Genomic DNA, 22,655 nt, shown 5'->3' with positions numbered 1-22,655 from the left:
CATTTTGGCTCCAGCAAAGGATGAGCATAGCCTGTCACTTTTGTCTTCTTCTGTCTCCTTGGTGGTCTATTCTCAGTTCTCAAGCACTCTGACCTGGGTTCTGGCCACTCAGAACTCCTCGGGCCACTTTACAACTGCAGTCCCCGGCTGCCTCACCTCTGAAACAGAAGCAATGACCCCTGCCTTATCTGCTTCATGGGGTTGTTGAGAAGCTTAAACACGGCCATTGGAGGGTGACCATCATCCCAATTGTTAACTGCTTTACCGATGTGAGGATTTATTACTATTATGGTTGTGAAATGTCTATAAAAAGCAAATGTCCTTCTTGCATGGGGAGGTGAGGAGGCAAAAGGAAACTTAATAAAAAGAGGAAATTGGATTTTTTAATCACATCATGGTTACCTGCCTGCAGCTAACAAGAACCAGCGTGGTTCGTGGGACTAAAGAACGTGAGCTCAGGACTGCCCGTCATCACCTGGCAGGGCCCATTTGGTGGCCATTTCCTGAGACCACATTCCTACTAGAGGCAGAGAAAATGAAAACCAAGGTGACCAAGTAAACTGGAAATGCATTCATTCAGTCACTCTGCAACCATTTATTGGGTGCCCGCTGCACACCAGGCACTGTGCTGAGCACTGAGGATCCTGGGAAGAGCAGACACCAACCCTCCAGGAACTCCCTATCTGGCAAAGGAGAAGACAAGGATACCAGGCAAAGATTCTTAAAGCTCACATGTCCAACAATCTCAGCTCTTCTAAATGTGGGAAAACAGAGTGGAGGCCCAGAGGCTTCTCTGCAGTTGCTTTGGACAGTGGATGCTATATTTAAGACCAGTCTACCTCTCTTGCAGGAGCGCCTTTTAGACCTTCTCTCAAAGTCCATGTACTTTTGCTCTACACATATACTTAACAATCTAGGCTCCCTGCTTTCTGTAGCAGTTCAAAAGCAGCAAATTCAGAGTGAAAGTGACAGCCTAGACCTGACAGCTTGAAAGGAGACAAAGCCATAAAAAGTGCATCAAAAACTCCAAGAACAGTCTGGAGCCATTTGGCATTTGGGTCAGTCTTCTTCATGTCCAAGAGCGTCACTCTGCATGGCCCGTAACAGTGGCTGATGTTCAGGATGAGACCATGAGGTACCAAAGGGAGAAGGGAACGAGCAGGAGCAGCTAAAATGTTCCTGAATGTAGTGTTGTCCAGGCATGGTGCACATATTTCCTCATTTGATTCCTGCACCAACCCAGTGAGATGGGATTTACTTTCCATGGGCCATGAATGAGAAAAGAGAGGCCCAAGGCTTTGTGTGCCAGGGCTACCCAGCTGGTGTGTGGTAGAGAATCTAGTGCTGCTTGACTGTAATTTTTTTTTCCCCAGAGGATCAGTAGAAAAATTTTTATCTTAACCAAATTTGCTGAGATTCTAAACAAAATGTATTGTCATTCAAATGGACTGAGCTTCTGTTTTCTAGAAAATCCACTCACAAGGAACAGCTCCTAATAGGACAATGGCAGGTCAGTCAGGTATCACAGCAGATTCCTGAGAGGCTCCTGACTTCCTGCTCTGTGCTGCCTCTGAGTTACCACATGGTCTTTGGTCTCAGAGAGTAATGCTGAGCTGCCTTTGCATCTGATCGGAAGACCTCCTCCTGTCCTTGCTCTGTGTCTATTGACTCTTACTCACCATACATTCTCAATAAGTGGCACTATCTTGTCTCAACCTTTTAAGATTAAGAGAGCTTCCAAAAAGTTGTGTTTTGCTAAGAAAAGAAGGAAACTTTAAAAAAAATGGACTTTGAATTTTGTCCCCTTGACTTAGTTGAATGTATTTGGGCAAATTCCTCGATCTCTGAGCCTCAATTTCTTCATCTGTAAAATAGAGACAATAGCACACACCTCATAAAATGGAGATGATAGCACACACCTCATAGAGTTGTTGTGAGAATAAAATAAGGTAATGTATATAAATGGCCAAGTACATAATAAGGGCTTAACATGTCAGTTCCTCCCTGTCAGTGAAAGATGACAGTTGTGAAGTCTCACAGTTTCTGCCATTGGTTAAATAACCTGGGATCCTCAGGACAACCGTTTTGTTCAAAGGTCTAGCCCCAAGAGAGGATTTGGGATGATCTTTCGTAAAAAAAAAAAAAAGTGTCTGTGGAATAAGCCCCGTTTATTAGAGGGAAGCCCAGAAGACTGCCTTCTTTTGTTGAACTGTGATTTTATTATGTCATGGTAATATGAAGGCTCTCCATGTTTTCTACAACAGTTTTGATTGGGGCATTATACATAACATTATAATATAGTTGCTGGAAAAATGACTATGCTCTGAGGCTGCATTATGAGAAGTACAGTGTCTAGAATGAGGGAGGTGAAAGTCCCATATCGTTGGAGGAGTCTAGAGAAGAGGCAATGTGATCACTGCCTTGAGATAGTTGAAGGGCTCTTTTATTAAACAATTTCAGTTTAATCTGTGGAGGCTTCACTGAATCAATGAACAGAGGCCTTGGAGTTGGAATTTGACCTTAAGTTAAGGAACAGATATTCTAATTCACATTTACTGCAGTGAGATGCTCTATCATGCAGGCTGGGCTTTTTCAGGTGTTGAGAGAGTTTTGAAGTGTTACCCCCCTTTCTGGAAGAGGAATGAAGGAAACACTCTTCCAACTCTTAGACTTGACAGTAACTATGCTCCAGTGTGCAGACGCATTAGGGGCTCTGGCCCACCTTTCTGGGTAGACCCTGGCTTAGCGTCCTAGAGTCTAACTGCAGGGCAGCCAGAACCTCTCCGGCATTCCGGGCAATCCGTAGGCTTCTCTTTGCACCCTCCTGGTGTCTGTGCTATCTCTGTTCTAAGCCAAGGAACATAAAGAGGTCTGACTTGAATTGTTTCCCAAAATGTCCTTCTAACATAGGTGATTCCCCAGGAACAAACAGATGGATTGTTTAAGGTTCACATTTTTAAATGTATACAGTTCATCACAGCACACAGAGCGCACACTACTGCTCTCTTTTGTTACTTCCGGGTATTTTAATTACTGATAAGAATGTGCACTCTACTTAGAAACTCCATTCTGGACCCAGCTTTGATGGAACATGACATTCCTACAAAGTGAGATTTTCTGGGTTCATTTGTGCTATCGAAAAGCATACCTTTCCTGTTATAAAATCATCATAGTATGAATTAAAGCCAAATAAGGCTGCATTAAAAGTCTTGACAACTTTCTGTTTAAATGGAAGGCAGGCAGTGTGGCTTTGCAGTGTAAGAGTTGGCAGATCTAGGTTCCAGGCTGATTTTTCTCCCTGGCTGTGTGACCTTGGAAAAGTGACTTTCCCTCTCTGGTTTTCAGTTTCCTTGTTTCTAAAATGAGGATAATAAAAGTCTGCCCAGACCATCTCAAAGGGTGAATACGAATGACAATCAAGTAAGATGTGGGTAGAGCATACAAATGTAAGGGACTTTTTTTTTAGGATCTCAATTTATGCTTTGGGTAAAGATTTAGAAAGAATGTTCAGTTTGCCAAGTGGCATCTTATGTAAGTTACATGCTCACATTAAATTTTCTTAGCCCCTTGCAAAATTGCTCCCCCTGGGTTGTATTTAAAGGTTATAATCTTGTCTTTTAGTTAAGATCTATACAAAAATAGCCTTATGAAATCTGTTTGTTGTAGGGATGCTGCTAATACCATGCTAGCTAATTTGACAGTGTCCTCCATATGAGGCATTTTTTAGGGATTAAAGCCTGGAAAACACTTCATGTCCCTGAAGAACTAGTATGTGTTCTCCCTATTGAACGCAAGAGTTGAGCAATTAATATTGTTGCCCTTTTCTCTTAGGCTGCCGGGAATTTATGGTGAAATATACAGCTTAGTATGTACTGTGTTGGAACCTTTGGTTGACTTGTCTATGTTCTGTTCCCTTTACCTCTAGTAAACATATTATAATTAACTTTCCCAGGCCCTTATGTTTTAATTTTTTCTTGATGTTTATTATTTTATTATACATGTTTCCTATAAACTACCTTGGCTCCCTTGAGAGATAAAAGAAGAGGAGACCAAGCAAGTAATAGAAGAATTAATGAATCCTCTGGTAAGAGGAAGCCTGAGTCATCTCCATCTCTCTCAAGGGCACAAAGCTTTGAACAGATGTTTGTCTTTTGGTGTCTTCATGGTCAACCCCTCTGTTGCAGGCATATGAGGAGAATATGTATGGTAGCAAGTACCAGTGGATCATCCCTGGCTGGTATGAGCCTTCCTGGTGGGAGCAGGTGCACACAGAAGCCAACTCATCCCGTTGTCTCCGGAAGAATCTCCTTGCTGCCATGGAGGGTTACATTGGCGTGGACTTTGAGCCCCTGAGCTCCAAGCAGATCAAGACCATCTCAGGAAAGGTCAGTGCCTTGGTCTGCTTGGTCTGCCCCAAACCCATCTCCTTTGATCATGTTGTCCAGTGATGTTGGCAAAAAGCACCTAGACCTTGTTCTTGCCTTTGCTGTGTGACTTTGAGTAAATCACTTAACCTCTCTGAGCCTTGCTTATCTGTTAAATGAGAATAGCCAGCCCACTACTACATGGCCCTCTGGGGAACTGTGGGAATCAAATGAGGTAAGTGTGCTTTGTAAGCACATAACATAGTGTATGTGTCAGGGATGGAGTCGTGACTGTTATAGCACCAACTGCAGACATTGCCTTTCAGAGTAGGCTGGCGTTTCTCCCATGCCTCGCCGACCTGCAGTCTTTTCTCAGTCTCACTGATGCTCCTGTCAGCCTGGAGGAAAGGACAGACTCCTCAAGTAGACTTGAGGAGACATGTACTGAGGACCAGAAAGATTGGTCGAAACCCTAGCTTTGCCACTTACCAGCTGCATGATCTTGAGCTTGAGTTCTCTGAGCCGCTGTTTCTTCACCTGTATAGTGGTGGTGAAAATATCCTCCTCTGGAGTCAAAGGGAGGACTGGTTGGCAGATTGTGCAACGTGGCTGGCATGGCGCCTGGCACCTTGTGCTGTCATAACTGGGAGGAGGACCTTGACAGGGTGCTTAAGTCCTCAGGCCTCCACATGTTTCCACTTGGGATGACTAACCCCTGGCCTGCTTATCTCTTTGGGCTGTGAGAGAACGGGTAACGTGGTATATGTAAAAGTGTTTCCAAAGCACACTGTTCTCCATCAGTGTAAGATACCATTATCAAGAATCAGGTGACGACAGCCTCGGTGAAGATGGCAACATCCATCTCTCAGTTCTAACCACCAGCCAAAATTCAGCACCACGGTGCACATCATCCTTTCCTGTCTCCTCTGATCTCAGATTTTTAGATGCTCACCCACCATCAGTTTCATTTAAAGAATAAACTTCATAGTAAAGTAAAAAAATATGTATGTTATTATTGTCCATTACTTAGTCTCAGTTAGAGCCAGTGCTCTAAGAATGATTTATTGATTTGTCCAAAAATGGCAAATCATTAGGACACATTTTATAAGCGGCGCTAGATCAAGCTGGCACCTGAGAAATCCTGGAAAAACACTCTGGTTAGAAAGTGTTTGGAGAAATATTTTCATACCAAAATCAATGAGTATATGAAGTTTTTGGAGATGCTGAATAATGAGTAGAAACAGCTCATTTTTATTTCAGTAAGTGTTATTTTTAAAGGCGTTAAAGTTTGCAGTTTATTAGAAGATTCTTGGGTCCAGGGATACCCTATACTTTAATCTAAAAATAGTATAACATTTGAAGGAAGTACAAAACTAAGAAAAAAATTCCATACAGGTAGACAGTATAATAATTAAAATGAGAGACTTAAGGAAGACCAAAGATGTAAATGATTACACATGAGATCTGTGAAGCTGAGTTGGGGTGAGGGCCATGCAACACCCCAAGGGCTTCAATGTCGTTCCAAGGAGCTTGAATGTTACCCAGAGTGGGCGAGCCACACCCAGATGTGTAGAAGTACACAGGAGTGCATTTTGGAAATATCACTTTTTTGCAGTTTCTTTTTTTTTTTTTTTGTAGTAAGTGTTTTGACTTTGTAACATCTCCCAAGTCACTGACTTTCATTTTTAATTTTAAATTTTTTAATTTGGAGCTGGTGAGGAGACTGACCTCACCCCCTTATCACTGTGCCCATGAATGGGACACCTTGGGGCTATTCCTGGGGCTGTTCACTTCACCCTACTGTGTGGGCTACCAACTCCTGGGCCTTCCAGGATGGAGCAATGCCATCAGAGCAGAGCCAGGCAGGCTCCCAGCTTCGGTGGCTTCTAAAATTCCAGGCGACCTAGTCCCTGTCCAAGAGTCTGTGAGGCAAGAGGCAGCTTTTACATTATCTCGAGGTTGAAAGATGATTGAAATTACATGGGGGAAATCTTCAGCCTTTTTCCTTCTTGGAATCAGAGGGTCTTAGGGCTTTCCTAGAGATCATGTGGACCAGCCTCCTATCAGACTCTCAGATCCTCCCAGTAGCACAGGACTCACTACTTCTTCCTTAATTTTCCCCACTGGTCCCTCTGGGCACCACCCCCTCCAGGTCCTGTTGGTGGTCACCACATCCGCGGAGTGATCCCTGTCACTAAAGGGCCCATCCCTATGGTCGTAACTCACAGTTCCAGGGCTGAGACTAAAGGCAGAATTTAAGGGGATGCCAAAGACCTCAATGCAAAAAATCCGTGATGAACAAAATACCAAAATTTTACGTAAAGAGAGGCTCCACAAGGCCAAGGTTAGAGTGAGCTAACTGATTTGAGTCTCACGATCACATCTTGTCTTTAAAATTTTGATATTTTGTTCATCATGCATTTTTTTGCATTCGTTTTTTGGTCCCTTTTTTTTTTTTTTAATCTTGATTACTGAGGTTTTTGGCTCCCTCCTCAATTTTGCCCCAGAAGGGAGGGCCTCACTCACCTCCCCCTGGTCCCAGCCCTGCACAGGTTTTTTGTCAAGCCCCTTCCCACACTCAGCCCATCCTCTGCACTTGCTCTTGTTGAACGCTCTCTCCCCAGAGTGTGGGGTCCAGAGTTGATAAGGCATTCCTATTTGTGGTCTGACCACAAGCCAACTTCCCCAACCAACCTGCAAGAATCTATCGCCAAAGGAAGTTCTAGAAAGTCATGAAATAGTTCTTGCTTTTGATTTTGCGGTATACACGACTGCTGGGGACTGTGGTCAGCATGGCACGGGATGCTGGGTTGATGGTGTGTATTTTGTGGTCCATCAGTGTCCATGAAAACAAGCAAACATTTGTGGAATCAAGTCAATGGATGCTTGCCACTCTCACTGTTTCTACTTGGAAAGCTAAGAAGCAGAAAGGGGAAGGGACATACCCAGGATCCTTGTAGTGGGTTGAATAGTGGCCCCTAAAAAGATATGTCCATGTCCTAACCCTTAGAACTCATGAATGTGACCTTACTCGGAAAAGCAGATATAATTAATTTAAGGATCTTGAGATGAGATTATCCTGGACTACCTGGGTAAATCCTAAATCCAATGACAAGTGTCCTTATTAGAGAAGGCAGAGAGAGGCTTGCCACACAGAGGAGGTCATGTGAAGATGGAGGCAGAAATTGGAGTAATGTGTCCACAAGACAAGGAACATCAAGGATTGCTGGCAGCCGCCAGAAGAAAGGCATGGAATGGATTCTTCCTTGGAGTTTCCAAAGGGAACCAACCCTGCCAACACCTTTGTCTTGGATTTCTGGTTTCCACAACTATGAGCAAATGAATTTCTGTAGATTTTAAACCACCCAGTTTGTGGAAGTTTGTTATGGCAGCCTCTAGAAACTGATACAGTTACCCAGCAGGTTGGGGACAGATCCAGGACTGCTAGGTCCCCACTCTCTGCCCCTTTCCCTCTACTGTGCTCTTCCTCTAGATTTGTGACATGCTTAGAAACAGAACACATCCAAATCAGCCCTTTCTGTGATGTCTCAGCAGGCCTGTTAGTAAGTGACAGAACAGGACAGCATGGGCCTGGTAATCAGGAGATTTAGTGCAAATCCTGACATGGCCACCTCAACTAGACACTCACCCTCCCTGGGCCTCAGTTTCCTCAGCTGAAAATGAGAGATTTGGACTACATAGTTCCTGGTATCCTTTCACAGTGGAATTCTCTAACTCTGTAAACATCTATTGAATTATTACAGCAGACTGTGTAATGTGGTTACAATGTTAAACCCTGGAACCCCCAGGATAAAAGTGACTCCTGATAAAGTTGCAGAATTGGGTGGAACAGTGGCCCCTCTTGAAATGCATTCTCCACAGTTCCCTCTTCGATATGCCTGTCTTCAATATCAAGCTGTCCCCAACTTGCTCATTGGCACCCAGGAGATTTCTGGTAGGAGGAATAACAAGGTCATTGTCCCTCCCAAGCATGTTCATCAGTCCCTTCCAGTTGGAATTTTCAATGACGGGATAAATACAGACCCTCAGGCTTCCTGGAGCACACTCAGAGCTCAGTTTTCTAGAGCCTCACAAAAACAGCCTCTGGGTACTTGCTTTGGCCCTAACAGTTCTTTCTTCCCATTACGGTTCCCCATCACCACTCTTCTCCCCCACAGTGACTCTGTTGACATTGGTGATTTCCAGTGTCAGCTTTCACTCTTCTTTGTCCCTTTGGGTTTGTTTCCACTGTGAGCATTTAGAGTTCTGGTGTAAAATTCCAGTGATGGCTCAGCCTCTCCAATAAGGACATTCTTCCCTGTTACCATTCCCCTGCTGAGACACAAAGCTGGGCCAAGGCACCAGATGGAGATGTTCACAGAACTCTGGAATCAGTGGGAACCTCAAAGGTGGCCCCAATCCTCCATCAAAGGCGCAGGCTCATTCTTTGGAAGAGTTTTGTAATGTTTTCCAGCAAGAAGCTTCTGAGACCACCCACGACTGTTTATTAAACACAGCAGAATGAGAAGAAACACAAATCTTGGGAGTCCTCAGCTTAGAGCAATGACCCAGAAAAAGCTGCACCCATCTCATTGTCACTGCATTGGAAGCTCCATGGCAAAGAACTTGGGGCTTTTAGGGCAGCCCTGGGCTCTGGAGAGGAGGAAGGGAAGGTGCCATGGAAAAGTAAAGGAGCTTCCTGGGGAGTCAAGCTTTACAATGCTGCTGCCTCTGCCTCCACCTTCCCCACAAAGATCCTGTTCCCTTCAGCTTCTCTAAGTATTCACATCCCTGGGAGACAGGTGATATGGCAAGAGAATATGGGCTCAGGAGAAAGAGTGTGGTGGCCTATTGACACTTGCTAGATTTGAATCTTGGACCCACCATTTTCCAGCTGAGTGACTCTGGAAGATAGTTGTCCATACCGACATCCATAAACTTCCTTCCTCCTCGGTAACATAACTCTGGCTTTTATCTGGGTGTGTTGCCACCCAGCTGAAAAATGTACATCTCCCAGCCTCCCATGTAGCTAGAGACTGCCAGGATTCTAAATCTAGCCAAGAGATGTAAGTAGAAGTATTATATAAGACTTATAAAATGTTCCTTAAGGGGAAGACTTGCCCTTCTTTTTCCTTCTCCTTTGTTTGACTAGAATATGGATGGGATGGCTGGAATTATAGCAGCCATCTTGGGATCAACAGGTGACCTTGAGAAGGAAATTTCATTCTAGGGAGGCAGAGCATAAAGATAGGAGCCTGAGTCCCCAGTTACACTGTAGAGCTACCATAGCAACCCTGCATTGCCTACATATAGACTCTTTAACATGAGACAGAAACTATCTCATTTAAGTTACTGATAATTTGTCTCTTAGTTATGTGGTTGAACCTAATCAATAGTGATACAAAGACATAGGGCAAGTCAGCTGACCTTTCTGAAATTGTTTCTTGTTATACTAGGATGATTATATCTCTTTTACAGATTTAGAAGAATTAGATGAGGTAATATAGAGGAAAATATCTTGCCAGGTACTGCCAAGCACACAATAGGTACTTGACAAATTGTAATTTTCTTCCTTCATCAGTACAGCAGCCTCAGAGGTGGGAGAAAGGAGTAGTGAGTCAGTTTTTACACACAAATCTGCTCTCCTTTGTTGTTGGGACTTTACTGAATCTATAGATTGATTTAGGAAAAACTGATAATAATATGGAGTCTTCTAGTCTGTTCAATTTCTCTCAGAAATGTTTTGTAATTTTCCATGTGGAATTCTTGCACATACTCCATTTGATTTATTTCTAGATATTTAATGTATTTTGGCGACTATATGTGCACATTACTCTTGGGTGCATACTTAGGGGTGGAATTTCTGAGTCATAGGGAATGCATATGTTCAGCTTTGGTAGACACTGCCAAACAGATTTCTAAAGTGGTTGTACCAATTTACACACCCACCAGCAGTGATTGAGAGTTCCAGTTGGTTCACATGCTCACCGACATTTGGCATTGTTAGCTTTTTAATTTTAGCCATTCTAGTGGGTGTGTAGTGGTGTCCCATTTTTGTTTTAATTTACATTTCCTTGATGCCTAATAAAGTTGTGAATCTTTCATACCGTTATTACCCATTTTGATATCCTCTTTTATAAATTGCCTATTCAAGTCTTTTGCCCATTTTCCACTTGAATTCTCTGCCTGTTTCTTATTGATTTGTGGAAGTTCTTTTTGTATTCTGGATATGAATTCTTAGACAGTTACATGTATTACTTATGTTTTTTATGTCCTGTTTAAGCATCTTTGCCCACCCATGCTCATAAAGATATTTTTCTAGCTTGTCTTTTAGAAACTTGTTTTACCTTTCACATTTAGGTATAGAATTCATGTGAAATTGATTTTATATGAGGTCTGAGGTAAGATCAAGATTAATATTTTCATATGGATAAACAATGATTCAGAATCATTTACTGAGAATCCTCTCTATCCTCCTGCTGTAAATTAAATGAGTTTATGTAGTGTGTAGATCTGTTTCTTAACTTTCTGTTCTCTTCCATTGGTCTATTAGCCTATCCTTTAACCAATACCACAGTGTCTTAATAATTGAAGTTTTAGAATAAGTTCTGATGCCTGGTAGTGTTAGCCCATATCTTTGTTCTTCTTCTGTAAGACTTCCTTGGGTGTCCTTGGCCCTGATGTCATGTTTCATTTAGATCTACTCACATATTTACACTTTCCATTACTCTTCATTCCTTCATTTCTGTTCTGTTTGTGATTATTTTCTTTCTGCCTGAGGAACCCCCGTTGATCTTTCTTTTATAATGGGTTTGCTGGAGACAAATTCTCGCAATTTCTGATTGTGTGAAGTTTACTTTCTTTCACCTTAATACTGAGAGGTATATTAACTAAGTGTAGAATGCTAGATGGTCTGTTATTTTAGCACTGTAAGATGTCATTTCATTGTCTTCTGGCATCCATTGTTTCTATTAAGTCAGCCTTATTGTCGGTCTTTTGAAGGCAATGCACCCTTTTCTTTTCTCTAGCTGCTTTGAAGATTTTTGTCTTTGCTTGAGTGTTCAGCAGTTTTACTCTGCTGTGCTAAAGTGAGATTTTCTTTGGGTTTATCTTGATTGGAGTTTACAGAGCTTTACAGAACTTCATGAATCAGTGGGTTGATGTGTATTTGAGGAAATTCTAGGATGATATCCCTCAAATATTGCTTCTATCTGTTCTCTCTTTCCTCACATTTCAGGGCACCAATTATACATGTGCATTTTCAACACATTCCATATATCTCTTTTGTTCATTTCTTATTTTCTATTCTTTTTTCCTCCCTATGCCTCAGTCTGAATATTACTAGCCTTTCTTCCAGTTCACTAACCTTTCTTCTGTGTCTAATATGCTGCCTCATCCATCTATTGAGTTCTTCATTTCATTTGTTGTCTTTCTTATGTTTAGAATTTTCATTTTACTCTTTTTTTTTCTTTCATAGTTTCCAGTTCTCTGGTGGCATTCTGTATCTTTTATCTGTTTTCTTGGACATATAAACCTGCTACGTTAAAGTCCATGTCTAATAACAAGAAGATTTGGATCATCTGTGGGTCTGCTTCTATTGCCTGTCTTCCTTCCTTCCTTCCTCCCTGCCTCCCCTCCGTCCCTACTTCTTTCTTTCTTTCCTTTACTTTCTTTTTAAAAAATTTTGTCCTATCACCTGGTATATCTAGAAAACTTGACTAATTGAATTGGATATGAAAAATTAAAGGGGCTACAGATGATGTTGTCTTTCTCCAGAGAAGATTTATTTCTCTTCAAGCAAGCAGTTAGCTTAGGAGCAGAGCACGTTATACAATCAAGAATTGAGATGATTCCAGGCCTGGTTTTAGTTTTCGTAAGGCCTGATCTCATTTGGTTTGCCCTTAATCCTGTTTGTGGTTCAGTGTTCTAAACTGAAACCCAGGGGTGTTTACTGGCCCTGGATTCCAGTTTTTGTCTTCCTGATATCTTGAGACTCTTAACACATCTGCTTGTTATCTTAGCCCCTTAGCCACCATTTGGGGGGGGGGGGCTTCTCAGTCTCTTGCTTTATGTAGCTTAGTTATCACCAAATATTTCAAATGTGAATGTCAGTCTGCATTCTGGTATTCTGTGGTTCCTTTTCCTCTGAGACCTTGGCCCTACAAGCCTTGCCACCCTGATAACCCTGAACTACAGTGTTTTTAATTCCAGTCTCTGAGAGTCTGCTGAAAACTCTTATCCAGTGTTTTCTGTTCCTTTAGCTAGCATTCCTACTTACAAATCAGCAAATGCCTCATGAGGAAGCAGCAAAGAATGCTGGACTCTTCTCAGAACATTTCTTTTCTCTCCAGGATATTGGTTCCTCAAGTCCTAGATACCCTGGTTTCTAGATATCCAGCTTTTTAAAATTTTATTCTGCTTTCCTGAATGCTCTTCATGAGAGCTTTAGTCTGATGTAACCTATTTTGTCATAGTCAGAGTAGAAGTCTCAATTGAGACTGTTTTGCTTAAAAGGTGAAGAGTGGCAAGTTGGGGACAGGGTAAGCATGTCACTAACTTCAGCCCTTTGAGGCACCGCTGTGGATTACAGGGAGCAGACATGGTTTTTGCGACTCCACAGGAAGACGTAGCACGTTACAGGGAGATGGATGTAAACTCTGTATCTGGAAGACTAGTGTCATAGACACCAGGCATTCCTTAAGTGGAAAGCTCTGCCTTCTGCCAACACTGGGGGAATCTCAGAAAGGGCTCAACAAACACCTGGAAGTTGCTAATGAGAAACGAGGTCCTATAATCAGATTGTAAGAGGGGCTTAATCAATGGTAACCAATCTGTGTATTTTTAAAAAATGCAGATGTTATCTCACAGACATACTGAACAAAATGTAGGGCCCTGGCATTTTTAACAAGCTCCCCAGGTGACCTACAAACTGGAGTATAGGAATCAGATTATCCCCTAGTGTACCTTCCAAATGAGGCTGTGTTTCTAGCATCCCACAAGGGATGCTAGAGAGAAACTCTGCCAGTTTTGCTGCCCTTGGGGGATGTCAGTTGAAGATGTGGAAGGGGTTGTCTCCTCCTCCTCCTCTCTTCTGTCCATGAGACTCCCATCTCCCAGAAAGCAGGACTCAGCTCAGTACTGTGGGAATGACAGACCCATAAAGTTTAGTCACACTGTGCGGTAGCAAGCTTGTGTGGGCTAGCCTGGGAACGGCACCACTATTTATAACATAGTTTCTGTGGGAAAATATGTTCTAGGTTCCAACAACTAACTGCCTTTCAGAAATATGTGGAGCACAACCTGTCAGTAATTGGGACTCTCTATATAAAGTTATGTTCTCAGAAACTTTTAGCATCTCATGATAAACCTGAGTAATCAATCAGCTTTCAGTGTCAGCTTTACAATGGAAGAAATTCTTCTGCCCTGCATAATTGGAGACCTGCTTTAAGAACAACTATTACTTTTTCTCAGACGATTGTGAGAGTGTTTCTTCCTGCTGTCATTGTTTTGCCTGAGGGAGATTGGAGCCGGCTTCACCTGGGAACAGTGATGAATGGTCTGGGCTATAGTGTGTTAGCAATGACTTCGACTCCATGCTTGCAAAGACAGTGAGCATGAGGTCACCTTTCAGAGCTAAGCTACACCGGTGTCCCACTCCAAGGACTCTACCCATAGAAGAGAAGTAAACAGCCACATTGCCAGTGTTCTGCACTCTCCTTTCCCTTGGATGAAGAACAGTTCTGTGAAATAGAAAAGATAGGGATTTAAGGTGGTACATATAAAAAAGTATATAGGGGCTTATGTTGGCTTCAATGTCAAACTGAATAAACAGCCTGATCTTGATCCCACTACTGTCCACACAAAAAAAATACTGCCAATAAACTATATCGAAGAAGTTTAAAAATCACACTCATTGATCTCCTGGTGAGACCATACTGTGTCTGTTTGCTCAGGTCTGAACCCCCCACCCTACTTTAAGAGGGTCACAGAATCCTTGAAGGATGCCCCCAGTGGCTTGTCCCGGATGGGAAAGAGGTCTGGAGACGTCATCTGAATGTAATCATTAGGTTGAACAAGCAGGACTCAAAGAGATACCACCAGCCCTCAGATGCCTTTGCGTGCATCAGAGAAAGCCTCATGGCAGCAAGATCCAGGAAAGAGGTCAAAGGGGCCTCCTTCCTTTTATGCTTAAGCAATTAATTAGAGAAATATAGCCAATAGCTGAATTAATAAGATGAAATTGCCCCCAGTTGCATTTTAAAATCAAGAAAAATATAGCCAAATAGTGAAAGATGGAAAAATAACATGGATGCTTTGAAATAAAACATTGAAAATTGTGACTCTTACCATAGCAATCTGATATAAAGAGGAAGCACACCTCGGAAGTGAAAGTTGCCCATCAGTATTTGAAAGGAGCTCCTTCTTAATCATTAATCAGAGAAATGCAAATTAAAATGAGAGGAGATAACACTTTTTTTTCTTAACCTAAGAAACTGACAATGATCTTAAAAATTGAGATACCTATTGTGCGCCAGGATGCAGGGAAATGGGTACTTTCATACACAATGGGATTTTAGCTTTTCATATTTGGGGAGAATAATTTGCCCCTATATATGTGTGAATAGCATTTAAGTTTCTTATACCTTCAGCAATTCCTCAGAAATTTCACATCTGGGAATTTCTTCTGAAAACATACTTATCAGTGTGTGTTCAGAAAATTTAGATACAGGGGTGCTTTTTTGCAGGGGTGTAATTGGGAAAAATTAGGAACAGCCTAAATGTCCAATAATTGGAAATTAGCTGAGGAAGTAAAGGTAGGATGTTCTTGGGAGGGCTGTTGACTGTTGTCAGTACCAGTCTCGGCGCAGTCTGGGGTCTTCAGGACATCCTGGGCGAGCAGCCGTGGCAGGTGGCCAGGTAACCAACCAACTGTTCTATTAATAGCCATGGCTAGCATTTGTGGGGGACCTACCATGTCCTGGACACGGGACTGGTGCTGCACACACTTCATCTCACTGAACCCTCACGGCCACCAAGCAAGGGAGGATGCGGGGACCTGGAGGAGATAGGACCCTGCCCCAGGTCACAGTTAGCAAACCATGGAGCTGGGGCTGGATCCAGGGCATGTCGTCCTGCTTCCAAATCCTGCATTCTTATCACTGTGCCAGGCCCCTGCCTCAGTCACCAAGGGGAAACTTCTCTATCACCTGGTCCAACCTCCTCGCTTGTCAGAGGGAGAAATTGAGGCTTAGAAAGTATCTCTGCAGGTATTGTTCTGGGTTCTGTGATCAAGACAGATAACATACCTAACCTCATGGAGCTTAATTCTTTGGGTAGGTAAATTGCAGGAAGTGAAAAGAGCAATAAAGAAGGTAAAACCAGCAGATAGAGAATGCCTGGGGGGAGGGGGCTTTGGAAAGGGTGGCTCAGGGAAGCCCGCCCTGAGAAATGACAAGTGTTGATATTTGGGTGCCAAGAATATCACACAAAGAGCTGGGGAAGAAGCTTTCTGGCAGAGTAAGTATCTAATGCCACAGCCCTGAGGTGCAGACAAACGACGTGATCAAAGGACCCAAAAGGTTTAAGGAAGAGAAGCCTCATAATGGACCATTTCATGCTCCCCAGGAGGAGTGAGACTGCAAAGGATGATTGGGAGAGCCGGCGGGTGGGCGGCAATTACTTGTGAGAAGGGGCTTGGGGAGTGGGGCTGGGCTAGAGACAGTGCTGTCTCCTTGAAGAACCCTTGGAATTGAAGAGCTTCTGCTGTGTAATTTGAGTGATGAACAGAATAGTGATGGCTGGACATGATGAATTTCTGAAGGAAATCATAGATGGATAAAACCTAACACATGGTGTGGTGAACCTAACAGGTAGTGAATTTGTTGCTAGGACACCATTCACATTTGGTCAGGCAGAATTCCTGGTGTCCACAGTTCGAGGGACTCGGCTGTACCTTGGCTCTGCTAACAACCTGAGCCAAGGGCAAGAGACTCGAGCTCCAGTCACAGGATGACCCAGCCTTCAACAGCTCGACTTCACCACCCTCATTGGGCACTCAACATGGCCCCTAACAACTTGGGGTGGGTTTCAAAAGGCAATTATGCCCTCAAAGGTCAAATGAGAGAGAAGCAGCAAAGATGGAATGGGACCAGCCTAGCTATATACATGCACACACAAGCTGTGTGACCTTGGGCAAGTCTCTAGATCTCTCTGTGTCTCTAGCTGCAGGTTGAGGGGGCATATGTGGCGGTCTCTAAGGGCCTTTCCTGGTATAAACTGACAATGAGTTGATAGTTTCTACATGTGATTTGTCCCCACGGAGGGTTTTTCCAAAGACTTAGCCATGGGCTCTGATGACATTTCTAGCAGAGGAGTTCAGACGTGATTTGAGAAAAGGCCCACAGAAGGGCTGAGGGTAATGGGTTCCCCTGGAGTGGCATTCATTTGGATGTATAAGCCTCAGGGACTGGAGTAAAAAAGCAGTTTCATTACTTTGTGGCCTCAATCAGAATGTTAATATTACCAATGAAATTCTTTTATGAAATTCAGCTCAATAGAGGGAAAAAAAAATTTTTTTCAAATACTGAGTTATGCTATAATATTACGGAAGATAAAAGGGAAGGGCACAATGTAGAGGTCAGAACGGCCTTTACACCTGAGCAACTGGGCCCTGCTCTGGGCCCCATGCTCTAAGAGGACCTCACTCAGGCCCCAAGGGGTTCAGAATGCACAAAGCCACAGGGACATGACCACCTGGACCCCCCCATTCCCTCCACCTCCTAGGCGCTGAATTCCCAGCTCACATGGCTGGAGCCACTTCCTGAGGAGCCTCTTCAGGGAGGACTGGGCCTTTGGGATGGTCAAATGGCTGCTGATGCTGGAAGGGGGAGGCGGTATGGACGGAGCTTGGCTGAACTGTGGGATAGAGTAGGATGGGAAGGGAAGGGGTGGGTGGGCCACCCAGCAAGGCCAGCTACCCCGGTGCTGCTGTGTCCAGATTGAAACTCTGAGGAGCCCCAGACTTCTGAATGCAAACTTGGCCTTCTAGATGATTAGGAAGGTATATTTACCTTCCTTTAACCCGTTATGTTGGAAAGATAGAAAATATTTTGTTGAACAGTTTGTTTGCTTTCCTGTAACTTACTATTTAGTCATGTGGTACATGGGTCTCTAGCTCCAGACCCCCAAATGTCAGGAGGAGGCCTGGTTAGGGTGCATTATTCCTTCACCCCAGCAGAGGCAGACGGCCAGGATTAGGATATCAGCCCTGCCACTCACTTGGCCCTAAGCAAGTTGACTTTCCTGAGTCAGTTCTCTCATCTGTAAACCGGGACAATAACAGTACCACCACACAAGGTTGTTGTGATTAGATGAGATCATGCACATTCAAAGCCAGGCACTGTGCCTGGCTCACAGCACAGGAGAGTGTCAGCTGCCTGGTAACCCTGCTGGCTGTAACTTGGTGTCACAAGTCACACGTGGCCTCCTTGTTTTCCAGACGCCACAGCAGTATGAGAGGGAGTACAACAGCAAGCGGTCAGGCGTGGGGCCCAGCAAGTTCCACGGGTATGCCTACGACGGCATCTGGGTCATCGCCAAGACGCTGCAGAGGGCCATGGAGACGCTGCACGCCAGCAGTCGGCACCAGCGGATCCAGGACTTCAACTACACGGACCACACGCTGGGCAGGATTATCCTCAACGCCATGAATGAGACCAACTTCTTTGGGGTCACGGTCAGTCCCAGGCCCTCGGGCTTTGCTTTTCTTAGTGCCCCTGGGAGATGTACAAGGGAAGGAGGCTGTCTGGTATACGGTGCATTTTCTCTGTCATTGAGATAACATCCTGTGGGCTGTACGGCTGCGGGACTGCTGAACCGGGCGGGTACAGTGGTGCTCCCCAACACGCTGTACCACTTCTCTGTAACTTCCCTCATAGATTCTATTATATTACAATCTATTAGATTAAATTAGGTTAGGGTTAGAAAGGGCATAGTGAGTTGACTGCACACAAAGCAGGTAGAATCCACCAGGTGATGGAGTGGGGTGGGGTAAGGTGGGCCAGCTCTACACCCAAAATCAAGTTCAAATCCTGGGCCTTCATATTCAAGTTACCATCTTCAAGCTAGAGTTTTCATTCCTCAAATGGGAATACCTCCCTCTCACAGTGGTTATAAAGATCCACTGTTACAAAGTAAAACTGCTAGTATCTGTTGAGCAAGCTACTGGCTCTGAGCTTCAAGATTCTCAGCTGGGAAATGGGGATAACGTCTTGCATGGAAATTGGGAAAATTAGCAATAATGAGAATCACTGCTATTTCCTGGATGCTTATTATGTGCTAGACACGTGCTGGGCACTTTATGTAGATTAGGTTCAATGGTGTATGCCCAGTGCTAGGCACATGCAGGCACTCAGTAGATGCTAGTGGTTGTTATTGTGGTAATGGTCTCACTGCATCCGTATGCCACACATGGGAAGTAGGTGCTGTTATCCTTGTTAAAGGTGAGGAGTCTGGAGCTCAGAGCATTTAAATACCAGGGCTAATCAGAGGCAGAGCTGGGATTCAAATCTGGGTCTAGCTTTTTAATTGCTGCATCATACTGCCTCTGGTAGTGGACATCAGTGATAGTTACTTACGTCTCATGATGATTTATTTGTCATTAACTCTGCTCCCAGAAAATAATGACAATTTGCCTAAATAGGTTGAAGTGGCTGAAGTGCTGTCCTTTGTTCTAATTTAAAGAGTCATTTAGAGAATCAGTCTGTCTTAGGAGTAGATAAGATGAGCTGACTGGTATATTCCTTAAACGTTCATGTTCCTTTGTGTGCGCTCTCAGGCTTGAATTGCTGCTTTGACAGGCCAGGGCTTGTGCAGGTAGGTGCTGACTGTAGACCATGATGTGAATGCCAAAGTGAGTAAGATGGGCTCCCCGTCCTGGAGCCCATGGTCCAGGTGCAAGGGTGAAACCTGGACTCAAATGACAATAAGAGGTTAAAAGTGCTCAGCACCATGGGGGAGACTGTGTGAGCCCAGAGGGGTTTCTGTGACCCTTGATGAAACAGTCAGGGAAAGCTTTTTGGAAGCGGCAGCATTTGAGCTGTGCCTTAGACATGCAGAGTGGGCTGGAGGTCCAGCCAGGAGCATGGTGAGCAGGGGAGGGATGCAGCAGGAACAGTTACTTTGTCTGGAATATTGAAGGGGAGGATGATGAGGCTGATCAGGTAAATTGGAGCCCAGTTCTGTAGAGGCAAGCTAAGGATGCTGGCCTTCATCTCACAGGCCAAGATTCTCCAAGTGCACCTCAGCCAGCAGCAGCCACATCCCCTGGGATCCAGTTAGAAATGCAAATTATGCAGCCTGTCCCCAGGCCCACTGGATCAGAATCTCCAGGGTTGGGGCCCAGCTATCTGTGGTTTAACAGACCCTCCAGGTGATTCTAATGCAGGCTAGAGTTTGAGAACCACTGCTCTGGGCAGTGGGCAGTATGGAAATTTGCTAAAAAGAAGGAGGTTTCCAAATTCTTGAGTAGATCCACTTTTGACCTGAGGCCTGGGCATCTGCTCCCACAGCTCAGAAGTAAAGGCTCTATATAGTTACCAGGAAAGGCCGTGTTCATAGCGCAGCTGAGACCCAGACTGGAAATCTAATTTTTTTTCTCAGCCCAGTGGTTTCAAAATTACCTTCTTATCCTCAGAACCTTTTGTTATAAAATTTTACGTTGTGCCTGATACATAATACAGATTAAAGAGGGGTCTCTCAGGTGAACAGAGGAGGAGCCCAAAGCCCTGCGATCGGCCCCCTCCCCAGTCCTCCCCGCAGCCCCGAGACCCCCCCACCTCAGAGGGGCTCCAAGGGCACCAAGTATTTCGGAAGTGCTTTCTGTTTGTGGTACAAACTCATAGGCTGAGCCTTAGAGGGGCTTGGGATTTGCTTGGGGTCCCACCTGTAGCATTGTGGCAAAGCTGTCTCAACATGTGGGTACACTTTTTCAGGTCCTCTTTTCATGCTTTTTTTCTTACTGAATAGAATGAATTCCTAGTATCCTAAATTGAAACGGCTGGATAGAGAGCTACAGAATCTAGGAAGCCTCTCCTAATCCTAGAACTTGGCATTTTGTCTAGATGCCTGATGTATCTTAGTTGGAGAGCATTTATAACTACTCCTAAGGGCTCCCTCTCACCAAAGCCAAATAATACATAATCCCTACTTGATGAGCAATTAGATGAGGCTGCCTGAAATGCTTCATACAGCTTGAAGATGAGTTTCTTTTTAATGGGAAATTCCTCGACACATATTTATGCCTGCTCTGGTTTGTGACTCATAATTCAGCGAATGTCAGAACTGAAAGCAGTCTTAGAGATCCTCAAATTCAGCTGCCTCGTGTTGAGTATCCGAGATATGGGTGGGGAGTTTCAAAGTCACGTGGAAAGAAGGTTCGATTTAGCCAGAACAGTTGCTCAGATTGCCTTGCCCCCACCACACTACGTGCTGTCTCCCTCCTCTTTGTGCAAGTCCTCCATTAGTTGAGAAAGAAATTGCAATAGTGAAACAGTTCTTCACTTTTTCCCCCTTCCTCCTTATCCCCTTCTTCACATGTTAACATGTGCTTGTCACCAGGCTGTAAGCAGGTTTCATTAAAATTGTGTTCTGATCAGGGGGAAAAGGCCATCTTCTGACAAAATAAAAAGTGTCCCTGTGGTCCAAGGAGACCACAGAAGGCCAAGTTCAGCCATAAATAAAGAGTTAGAAAGGAAAGGAACAGGAGATAGAAATAAATTGAAGCATTTTCTATTTGCTGAAGGGTTTTCATTATACAGCACACCCCGTATCCATTTTTCCACTCTCAAGCAGACAGTTTATTCTGGGTCACCCTCATTCAATGTGTTTACTATATGGGAAATCGTTTGAACACATTAAATTAATTATATCTGTGACTCAATTTCAATTGATTCAGTATGTACTCTTGCCTGGGAGCTTGACATGTGGCCACGCATTGGTGTGTGAAGAAGAGGTTTCTTCCAGGCATCCCAGATTAGATATCTGGCTTAGCTTGGAGACCAGCTCTGTTTCCTTTTCTTAGGATCTCTCCTGCCGGCAGCCCTCCTCAGAGAACACTGGGAAACAGGATCTGTATTTTCCCTGCACACCAATGGCCTGAGGGTTCTGCCACCTCTGATTCCCCGAGTGCACGGTTCTGATGTGGGGCCCTGTCATTACTTCTCTCTGGTCTGCAAATCTCAGAATGCTTTCTCACCTGGAAACCCTTCTTCTGCCAAACATGTCACCAGAAACTCAGGTTAGAATTGTCTGTTTAGGTCCCCAAAGCCCAGGGCATTCTGAGAATCCCAGCTCAGCAGGGTTCATCTCGGGCAAGAATTCCTAAACTTCTATATGTATGAGAATCTCCCAGGGAGGTTCATTAAAAATTCAGATTTCCTGGCCCCACCTCAGAACTCCTGATTTGGTGGCTTTGCAGCAGGGCTAAAAAATTCCCACTATTAACAAGAGTCCCAGTGGAGCTCTGTCAGATGTGCACGTGTGCACACACATGCAAACACACATACACACACACACACTCTTTTTGAATTTAAATCTGGCAGAGATGTGTTTGTTGCTCCATCCATTCGCTCCTTAGCAGACCCTGTGCTGGGAGCTGGGAGCGTAGAGAGGAATAATGGGGGTCTGACCCTCAAGAGCTCCTTGCCCAGTAGGGAGACACTAGATGAACAGTTGCTGGGCACTGTCCAGGGTCAGCTCAAGGCCCTTGGAGGGAGGGCTCCATTCTACTTATGGGAGTAAAGATGAGGGAGCTGTCCTTGATTTTCCCACAGTTCCTCAGCAGAACTCTATATGTGGGTAACTGCAAGGTGCCCGTCTGCGGGTTCTCCCTGGGCCATGCCCGTGGAGCAAGGGTACAATGCCAGCTGCTCCCTCCCCAGCACTCAGGGCTGTATACTGTGGCTTAACAGACTCCTCCAAGGAGGCCTTTCTACCAAAGAGGCACTTAATTCATCGACAAGCTTATACCTATAACCCTTCCAAGCCCGCTTACGGACATGTGCTGAGTATCCAGGTGGAAATCAAAGCTTAAATTTTCCTGAGAGTGATCAGTTTCTTAAAACAAGGATGACTTACCAGCCCTCAAAGTGGATATATCCTTTGGATATGCCAGACTTAGATCTGATGGCTCTGACCAGCAGTATTCCCCCGTTAGTAAATGTTTCACGTTAACTTTGTGGTGCCTGTAACAGAGGCTGAAAAAGAGAATCTTGTTACATCCTGTCATGAAAA

General features: G+C 44.2%; 1 protein-coding gene across 4 annotated transcripts in view; it reads left to right on the top strand.

Annotated features, from left to right (window-relative positions):
* GABBR2 (gamma-aminobutyric acid type B receptor subunit 2) overlaps positions 1–22,655 on the top strand; it is a 354,329-nt gene that overhangs the window by 204,690 nt on the left and 126,984 nt on the right. For all 4 annotated transcript variants that reach the window (XM_031677345.2, XM_006204058.4, XM_072959804.1 and 1 more), the window contains 2 exons: positions 4,185–4,385; positions 17,863–18,099. In XM_031677345.2, the coding sequence (XP_031533205.1) occupies positions 4,185–4,385; positions 17,863–18,099 (438 nt within the window). The remainder of the gene's footprint in view (positions 1–4,184; positions 4,386–17,862; positions 18,100–22,655) is intronic.

The sequence above is a fragment of the Vicugna pacos genome, chromosome 4, assembly GCF_048564905.1.
Source record: "Vicugna pacos chromosome 4, VicPac4, whole genome shotgun sequence".
Classification (NCBI taxonomy): Eukaryota; Metazoa; Chordata; class Mammalia; order Artiodactyla; family Camelidae; genus Vicugna; species Vicugna pacos.
Note: the sequence above shows the minus strand (reverse complement) of the source record. Positions and strands in the feature narration are given on the sequence as shown.